Source organism: Falco punctatus, assembly GCF_963210335.1.
Source record: "Falco punctatus genome assembly, chromosome: 1".
NCBI classification, from domain to species: Eukaryota; Metazoa; Chordata; class Aves; order Falconiformes; family Falconidae; genus Falco; species Falco punctatus.
Window position 1 is genome coordinate 75,950,535 of NC_137580.1, and position 10,447 is coordinate 75,960,981.

Here is a 10,447-nt window from a genome sequence, read left to right on the forward strand (position 1 = left end):
AGAGTTGGTTCTCAAAAACATTTTTACTTATGTAGAAGGAGGATGCATGGAAATGCTGGGACAAAGCTTGGAGTATTTTTGAAGCATTCCAAGTCTCACATTGCACACCATTGTGCAATTCATTGTTTTCATTACACAAACTGAAATGAATATTCTGTAAGCTTACTAGTAAATGTTAAGTGTGTTTCCCATCAACATTATTATGCTGTGCGCTTATACTCTGTGTGTGTATCCATGTGTGCAATCAAACCAGTGGGTCAGCTATGCTAAGTCATGCTCAACTAACCCCCTATTTTTGGAAATAATTAACATTGTGAGGACACATACAACTAACTATTAGTTATTCATATTGCAATATATGAATACATCTACAATCACCTGACAAGGTTTTAAATCTCAAGCTCATGGAGACTACTAATGGAAGCAGAAAGGTAATAAAACATGATGTCAAATAATTTTTTTAAAAAAAAGGAGATAAAGGCTAAATAAAGTACACATTTTTATTGCTATAAAGCAATTATGCACTGAGGTGATTCTGTGAAAAACAGAGATTTCATCTGGAGGTGATAATTACATAAAAATCTTATTTCCACATTTACACACTGAACTATAATGGGAAGCTCAGCAAATAATGGGAAACCATACAATTTGATTCAAAAGAAGCTGTATTGTTAGCACAACTGGACTTGCAGGTATGAAACTCCGTCTACTACAAACTGAATATCATTAATTCAAAAGAAAGCAACTCAAGCAAGGAATTAATGGCTACACTGAACACCTGTCCAACTGAGCAGAAAACAACCCTACTGGGATTGCTGTGGAAAAGCCACTGAAGACATCAATAATGTGCAGTGTGACATTAAAAAAAATACAGAAGAAATCCAGATATTATAAAGCATAAGGAGGTGGTAATACCCAAGGGGTTAAAAGTGCACATGAAAGTACTGCAGTGATTGGAAAAAGCAGCTTAAAACAATAAGCTTAAAGGAAGATGAGCTTGTTTTCACTAGAAAAAAATTACAAGAGGAGCTAAACACTTTCAAAATGATGAATGAATACAGTGAATCTGATCTGCATTATTAAATCTTATTAGCAGGGGAAGATCTTAAAAGCAGGTTAGGAGTTAAGGCAGCAAAAGCAGAAAAAAACCAGCATGGTAACAGGAAGGTGTGAAAAATAGTAAGACAAAAAGAAATATGAATAGGATACACCTTGGTTTGAGATTGGTTTGCTGCTTATTAAGAAGCAGCTCTAAATTAAAGAAAAGAGCTTATGTTTCATATATAAGAAAGATTATACAGCATTTTAACTCTGGGGAGACACCTCCTGTAACATTTCATGGAAACAGCTGGAAGTTTTTCTGTAAGCAACACATATATTTCAAACATTTGTTTTCCTGACCACCCCTTATAAAAGATTAGCAGCAGAGGTCTGGGGAAAAAATAACCATCAAATCCCATCTGTTGCACTTGTACCTTTTACTTCCACCAATGTGCCCATCTCACGTGAACAAATAATCTATTTAACTTTATCACATTAAATTCAAGAAACAGTAGATAAAAAGTCTACAAATACATTAGAGGTACTTCTGATCTAAATAGTCATGTAAGCTTGAACAGCTGTTAAAGTGGCAATATTCTTTTCATATATTGTGAACTAATGATAAGTCCATGGGATTTTTTCCCCCCATCTCTCAATTCCATTTGAAACTCATTAGCCCTGCAAAACCCAATTAATGCTATAGTCCTAACCTACTAGGAAACAGTTTCTGCATTCTCTAATGTGATTACGCCCTGGTAAACTACATTTTTATTTCAGCTTATAGTCAGACTGGAGGGTTTCCTAGATCTAACCAACGTATATGTGCAGCACTACAGGTGGTGAAAGGCTTGTTTAGATATCAGACGGCTGAAGGCCAAGTGCACGTGACAAACCTAACTTTGTTATAGCCATCATGTTCAAAGTTCACAGGGACCAATGTAACTCTCAGAATACAAGCCAAGTTGGCAATCATCATGTATGTATAAGAAAGTGAAAGACACTGGATATCTGAATCAAACAACAAAAGAGATTTTCAGATTCCTCAACTTCACCACGAAGTATCTGGCAACTCATATGCAGTTTTCCTGGTCATACTTGTCTTTCTGTACATGGGAAGTTGTCGTTTTTTGTTTCCCTTTTTCAATTAGAAAATGAAAATGTCCCTCTAATTAGATTAGTTTATCTTTTAAGCATGCAAAGAAAAATGAGGCTTGCTACTTACCTGTTCTGTCTCAAAAATGTCTCGAAGGTGTTCAAGACCCAGGCTTTTCAGAAACTGGGTAATATTCATGTCAAGACCTGAGACTGTAAGAGAAAAAACAAGTCATTGTATCCTATGCACCCAAATTAAAAAAAAACAAACAACAAAACAAACCAAAAAAACACACGCAAACCTCTCTGTACTTAAAAAAAAAAGTATCAATACCGCTGATTCTCTCAAAATTCCAAACTCTTGATTCTTTTTACAATCAATTTGTCTACGTCTATAATAAACAATCTAGTTCCATTGTGTGAAAGATCATTGTAAAGTCCATCGCTGTTTCCTTCTCAGAATCAACTATTAAAAAGCATAAATGTTCTGTGGCAAACACAGGTTCATATTGCAAAGAGAAGGAAAGGAAGGGTGGGTGTATTTTTGCTATGGATGCTGACATAAAGCATGCATTCCAGATACTAATCAAAGAGTTTTAAAAGCCTTAGCAAAATCCCCCAGCCATCACAATCATAAGAATTCTCATTGGATTTTCTGTACAAAATCAACAATGAACATCTGGGCACCTAATCAGATCTGCCTTTTAGTCAGGCCTAATCATACATTTGATAGCAAACATAAATGAAAAGCCAACAACACTCCTAGGCAGAGCACATGAAAACAGAGCAAGCATTGGGCACTTTAAGATGCGGATAACAGTTCAAGCTCTATGACATTTTCTAGCTAGTCAGAAATGTTTTCCAGATAAAAATAAGGCCTATTGTGATACTAAGCTACTGTACTTCTGGCAACGTAAACTTGTCCAGCAGCAAATGCACCTTCTCCTTCCTTCCTTTCAGTTCCTGCTGCTCCATCACCAGCATTTGATGCCCCTCCTACGGCTAGTTCTGCCAGTGGCCCAGTGAGGTTATCTATACTGCTGGCAGCGGAGAGGCAGGACGGCGTAGATGCCGGTGAGATCACAGAGGCACTAACGACAGTAGCTTGAGGCTTAAAGCACGTAGGCAAAGCTTCTGGAGGCATCGCATCTATCAGCAAAGCTCGGATATCATCAGCCTGAAAAACAGAAATAACATTCAACATGAGGTTCTATTATCACAAGTCACCGATCTCTGGAAAGAATGTTTCTTTGAATTAGTTTTAATTGATTGCTCCATTTCCCCATTAAAAAGAAACTGCCAAATTCTGGAACACAGAAGGTTGCAAGAACCTTCTGATTCAATGCTCAGGCACAGGTGAATGGGGTTCTCTGCATTTCTAAAAGTATTTGAGAAGGTACATCCAACTTCATTTTGTGGCATAATGACTTTATGGATGTTAAAGCCAGGAAGAGCGATGCAGCAACTTTATCTGACACAACCTAGGCCAGGCAATGGCACCTCGTAATTTCTGTCAGACAACTTCTAGTGAAGCATTTTGCACCGGATCAAGATTTCATGAAACACTACCGCTGCCTTTGCTATAATCACATCTTGCTGTATTACAATAGAAAAAAAAAAAAAGACAGCAGCTACAGAAGAAGTATGAACTTTGCTAACAATTGGATTTAGCCTCTGTTCACTAAATCAATCAGGCCCCTCATTTTCAAGAATTTTCTCCTTGCATGTTCTTGTAGGACATGATTAAGACTTCCTTTTTTCCCCTCAGAGAAATCATATAGTTTTCATATCCCTCATCACAAGGGATAAGTTTTTAATAGCTCAGATTATTCTGGAGAATATTTCTTGAACTCTCCATAAATCAATCCGTAGCCTTAAAAGACACCCACACTATACAGACACAGCATCCAATTTGGTTGCATTATCTATTCCATCAAGATTGGCTAACCTGGGACACAGAGGTTCTTGTAACCTTATTAGGCTTTTTTAACCAGCCACCACGGCCACCATTAACAGGAATGTTTCTGGATGCTAGTTTTGGAAGAAGTTTGATAGCCACCTGCAAACCTTAAGAGTGTTGTTTTAGAGTTAGACTTAAAAGAACGAAGGTAATATGCAGGCACCGAGCATAATTATCCTATCCTCTAAATGATCCTGTTCCTCTAAAGGTCCATCTGATTTTCCTCCTAGGTTCAAAGAAATGGTCACTAACAGTACACAGGTTGATCATCGTCAAGGACATTTCAGAGAGGTTTATTTCTGGCAATGAGGAGATTGATCCCAGAAGTGAATCCTTAAGCAGAAGGAAACCTTAAATCACAAGCCATGTTAAGTTCTCAGCCAAAGGAAAAAGCCTGGACCCACAGGTAAAACGTTACAAACGGGCACCCTGGAGATGCTCATCTCCCTCCACCTCAGCACAGAAAAAGCTGAGGACTGCTAATGCCATGGAGCCATAGAAAGTCACTTAATATGCAGAGCAAACCCTTCAGGGCAGCCCGTGGCTGGCATGCCAACACAAACTTACTGTTGCCAGGTCTAGTGGTGTCTGACCCTCTTGATTCTTCATGGTTGGATCTGCTCCATGAGCTAACAGCAGAGCACAGAGCTGCGTCCTTCCTTTCTGCGCAGCTTCATGCAGTGGTGTGAACGCCCATTTATCTGTTGCGTTTACGCATGTATTGTATTTGATCAACAGCGCTGCTATATCCACATGCTGGAAAACACAAGAACATCTTAATCAACATGACACTGGTAAAACAGGTAACTCCTTTTCATGCCGGAGGTAACGGTGCTTAGAAACCCCTGAAATTTCTCTTTCCTTTAACTTACTTCTCTGCCTCCTGTGTCTACACAGCAGCACATCTCTTCAGATAGCACTTTACACTGCAGCTCCACAGTCAGATGATCCACCAGCACACGTATAACTTGGATCAGACACAGGATTATATTTCTGTCAAATCACCCCAAGTACATAGCACGAAGTCTGTGTCAGCTACAGGAGCAGCCATGATGCTTGATCCAGCATAAAACTGATAAGAGTTAACTATCAAAATATTTGTAGACAAATTTGAACTGGCGATATGAATTCACAGGGCTGCAACATTTGTGATACAGTATTAGAAGTTCTAAAGACCAATGTGTTGTACTGCTGAGCCACCACTTAAATGTCTGTACACAGAAGCCTTTGTCATACTTTCATTGCTTTCTTTCAAGACTTTGAACCCATCCGTGCCAGAACAAATGTGCTCCTTCTCCAATGAGACAACTGTAATTGATAAAAAGCACTGAGTGTCATAAGGGACAACCGTTTTACATGGGCTATAAAAGCAATGATCTTCTATGCCCACGCTTCCATCAATATCCCATCCTTGAAGTCTGCCAAGTTAAAAATAACAGAACAGAAAACTGGCAAATAAATTTTTTGGCTGCCTCTGACCATATAGGTTACTTGTGCAATACAGCTAAGAAATAAAAAAGCTGGTAGTCAAAATGAGTAGGTAGGAGCATGAAACACTGAAACTGTAAGAAGTGCAAATATTTGCCAATAGATTTCATTTTTCCTCCCGATGGCAATTAAGTGACTCTCAGCATCTCTCGCCAAAGGGCCTGCTCTCTGAATAAGCACGGTTTGGAAAGACTGCTGAGCTTACTTTTCCTCTCTGCCAAACTCTTAGAGCAATTGCTGTTTCTGTGACTTTTCTGCCACATGAAACCCTACTGAGGGACACACAGCATGAAGCGCTAGCTGAAAGAACTGAAGACACTGTGAGGAAAAGGTTGAGCCCATGAAACCTGCCAGCTATGAACCTGTGAAACCAGCACTCATCTCCTCTTTACCTCCCACCACAGAGATCTGAACAGCCCGATGACAGCTCAGAGAGAAGCGTGGGACATCACGGGAAAGTATACAACAAGTCTTAATTTATAAGCTGGTGGAAAAGCACCGAACAGTGCTCCGTCAACCTTCCCTAGGGAAAGTAAAGCAACCAGATTGGATTGACATTACAGTTTTTAGAAGTGATAATCAGCTTGAACCAATCTCTGACATTTTCCTGTGCCAGTAAGGAATGTTTGCCTTTGTGTAAAATGTGTGTTCTGGTTTCTCATGCTTGAAAAGAACAAATGCAATCTTTGCAGCAGAATCTCTCTCTAGATTTAAGCAATGTCCTGGGAATTTAATGTTTATGGCAGATGCTGATGAATAATATTGCTTGGTATTAGGACCCAGTATCATACAAGATTTCTGAGTTGCAATTATAAACAAATCCAACAGGATTTGGAGCTTTTTGCTCTTCAGGACACTGGGATCCCAGACTGACATAGAAAACCAATGTAAGCAATGCAGGCTGAGTGTCTCCTTAAAATCAAGGTGAACGCTGTACTAATTTCATTTCACTCTCAAACAAAAGCAATTGTGGTTCTATTATGAACACCTCTCCCAGATTTTGCTCTTCTTGTGCCAGGACCAGGCAGTACCAGACAAAACGTATCATGAGACCATCAAAAATATTACTTTGAGTTTCATGTCCTCTGCCTGACCATAAGCACACTGCTAGGAGCTTCTCAAGAACAGTCTCTGTACAACTATTTGCAGATTTCTTTCTCATCTCATCCACACTTAACAGCTGCTTATAAGCAATCAAGCACCTGTACAACTGGTATGCACACAGATGCTTCCTCCTACATGGAGGAAGGAGGGCCTGCCTCATCCAAAATGCTCTGAATCAGCCACTGCACCCCACTGCAGTAGATAGCTTGACCAGAAGGTCACCCATACTACAAACTCAGTAGCCCTCCAACACTTTAGCTTTAGCAATAGCTCCCCACCAGAGACCAGCTGTAACAGACAACCACTTTCCTGTCATCACCTGGGATGACATCACCAGGGACATGACCCCCTGGTATTATTCTCTTCCTTCCATCCAAGTCTTTCAGCAAGAACTTGAGATCTTTTGTTTCAACAGTCGCCCCAAATTTAACACTGTTCAAAACTGTGCCTCTGCTTACCTGCATATAAGCTATGTTCTAGTGATTTTTCTAAAAACTGCAGCCTTTAACTGCTACAGCACACCCAAATCTGTGTCCTATTTAGATCTGTATGGCTGCAAATAGGACTCAACAGCAACTTAGCCCAACAAGTATTTCACGCCATGAAAACCTGATCTATGTTCACAGCAAGACAGCTGCAAAATAACTGGCTTTGGATATGACTAGGGAGTTTCTTGTTGGTCTATTCATGGCAAGAATGCCTGCACCTACCCCATAGGATGCTGCATTGTGCAGGGGGATTAATCCTCCTTTGTCCTGGGCATTAACATCAGCACCATGTTCCAGAAGGTATTCAGCTACTTCCAAGTTGTTGTAACCGGCTGTAGGAAAGGCACAGGAGAAGAGATCAGGTATTAGGAGAGCTAAAAATGAAGAAAAACTATTAGACAGAAAAGCTAAAGCAATTTTTTGACTGCAAAACCTCCTCTTTCCTAGCAACCGTACTACCTCCTGCAACACAGCTGCCATGGTTAACAACTCTCTGTACAGGACAATACTCTGTGAAACTCTTGCTATACGAATTCTGGTTTTAGCAATTAACTTATGCAGCCCTATCATAAAAAAAAGCCTTCAAAACCTCGTAAGTCACCTACCTGCAAGATGTAGTGGTGTTGAATTTCTTCCCTGGGTGTCTCTACAATTGATATTTTCTTGAGTACATAGCTTCTGCACTCGTGCCAGGCACCCCTTCTTGGCAGCATCTAGCAAGGCAGCGTCTCCTCGCAATAAATCCTGAATATCTGTGTCTCCTTCTTTCACCAAATCTAGAGGAGTGTTCCCATCTCTATTCTTTTTTGTTGGATCAGCTCCGTGCTGCAAAGAGCAAAGCGGAATGCTACTGTCACAACCGTGAGCAGATCAGCGCGCGTAAGTGTGTCACTATTTTATAGCACAAGCTAGGCAATGGGGGATTTTGATGACCTGCCATCATGAAGTAGCAACTGTATCGATTAGTAGGCACGTGAGAATAAATCCAGGAGGCTGAGGCCTAAAGCACTAGTCTGCAACACAGCTACACGAATCTCAACTCCACAGGCAAGAACAGCCGGCCTCTGCAAGAGCTGCCACTGCTCTGCTTGCAACTGAAGTAGGTTCAGGAACATATATCCTGCATATAGCTATACCCTACTGCCACAGCAGGTGCTAAAGAAAAGCCAACTGCAAATACCTTGCCAGCTAATCTTTCCCTTCTCCTGCAAACCAGAGGTGTTTCCTCAGCACACCTTTCTGAGCTGGTGAAACCAGGTCCCAAGTCTCACTAAATGCCACCCTGCTATTGAAAGACACCTGTTTCAGAAGGGAACTAGAAAAATACTCATTTCTACGCTTCCCAATAGGTAACAGCACCATCTTCAGCTGTTTACAGGTCCTGGAAAGCAGTAAAGAAAACATGTTGGTCAGAAAGTGGATTTGGATGACTGCCGGAGTGTATCTGTGCTGATAAAATACACAGATCAGCCAGCGATAAGAACAGAGCACAGCGTGAGGGAAACATATGTCTACATACAGCATACGGAGTGAGTCACGTCCACATCACAGCTTTGTGGGAGGACAGCTCCTTCCCTGTTCACTCTCAGCAGCGGCAGGAAAACAGAAAGATAGATAAGGCAGAGGCAGCTGCTAGCACTAGAGTTCTCTGGCTGGCCCCTTCAGATGAATCAAACGCAGCAGTCTAACCCCTGTCAGCATGCCTACCCCACCATTGCTCACTGGGGACACCGGCAGAGCTGCGTGAGCCACAGGGAATGAGCTAGGCATGGGGAGAGCAGAAGGAATTAACAGCCTTGTGTTTGGAAGCAGTACAGCAAAGCCCAGGGCGTAAAGGGTAAACAGCAAGGGACAGAGTATTGATTACACGGAACCAGTTCCACATCTGTGGGGCTTCTGCGAAGAGAGCATTCTTTGCACAAAACCTTTTAAACTGCAATCACTTCTCCAAGATATGACCTTAGATACCTTAATTTAAAACTCACAAAACCTGGAACTGTTCAAATAGTCTCCGGAATATTTAAATGAAGAGGCAGTGCCTTCTGAGACCCCTTCAAAGGCACAGAAACAAAACTAAGGAGGTAATTTTAAAGAAAGGTGATGAAAAAAAGAAGGTCTCTCCAAAATGCCTGTACATTTTTGCTTCTTCCTCCAAGCAGACCAGGATAGAAAGAGTGCAAGTCAGGAATTGTCAAGCTCAACACCCATGGCTCAGCAGAACTGACAGCACTGCCAGCTGGCATAAGAGACACAGCAAGAGAAGCTGTGAGCAAACTGCAGTGCGAGCACATATCCACGGACACCCAGAGCCTCTACAAAACTGTGTCACCTTATGGGCCTATTCAGCTCTTGTGCAAGAGTATTTCAAAAAGATAGATTTCAGCCCTTTCCTATTTCCCGTTGTATGTCCATTCAGGATGGATGCAAAAAATGGCTACATTCCCAGTGGAATGATCAGAAAACTCCACAAACCTCCGGTGTCTATAAAGTAAACAGCGTGCTTGAAAGATTATGAGTGCCTCTATAGCTTGAGCTAATATCTGTATTCAGGCATCACTACCAGGGCCATCACCATGCCTACTCTACAGACATGTCTGAACATCTCTGGTTTCTACTGCAGATGTATTTCAAACTGATGTGCTACCCCTCTGAATGCTTTTTTGGTAATCAAGTGAAATAATAAGATAGGAGGGAAACAGCAGGGCTTTGCAGCAGCAAATTAAGAGAAGTGGACAGGGAAAAGCCTCATAACTTTTTAGACTATCCATATTCTGATTTATTTTAAATGTTGTGCTTCAGCGGGACGTGAAGTAGGCAAGGCTAGAACAGGAAATAGGATTGGCAAGAAATTCCCCTCTAGCACAGCAGGATATGACCTTATGTCAAGAAGTCTCTCAAACTCATGTTTCTTACTGGAAACATGCTGGCATTACCTCATGCTTTTTACAGGTTCTTCCACTAATTATAATGAATATTTATTCCACAGTATATAAGCATTTTCTCTAGGCACTTGAAAAATTATACATTAATATAACAGTTTTAAATTTCTAACATGCCAGACACCATTTAGGATCCACCCTCAGTTATTGCTCTGTAACACACTCCTGTGTAAGTATCTACAAAGGTTTACCTAACTGTAGTAGCTGTTCCAGAAAGATATGAATAGGATAAGGTGGGTTTTTTTAGTATTTTTACACAAATCCAGCTGCTTTTTCCAGTTGGAGAGTCTTGTTCTACTTGGCTAATAGTATTAACACACATACTGGAAAAAGTA

At 40.9% G+C, this 10,447-nt stretch overlaps 1 protein-coding gene across 1 annotated transcript in view; it reads right to left on the reverse strand.

Moving 5' to 3' along the window:
* TNKS (tankyrase) overlaps positions 1 to 10,447 on the reverse strand; it is a 139,799-nt gene that overhangs the window by 12,774 nt on the left and 116,578 nt on the right. Inside the window, exons 15-19 of the mRNA XM_080385347.1 lie at positions 7,779 to 8,037; positions 7,396 to 7,505; positions 4,661 to 4,849; positions 3,037 to 3,310; positions 2,264 to 2,346 (exon numbers count right to left, since the gene is read on the reverse strand). Coding sequence (XP_080241473.1) covers positions 2,264 to 2,346; positions 3,037 to 3,310; positions 4,661 to 4,849; positions 7,396 to 7,505; positions 7,779 to 8,037 — 915 coding nt within the window. The remainder of the gene's footprint in view (positions 1 to 2,263; positions 2,347 to 3,036; positions 3,311 to 4,660; positions 4,850 to 7,395; positions 7,506 to 7,778; positions 8,038 to 10,447) is intronic.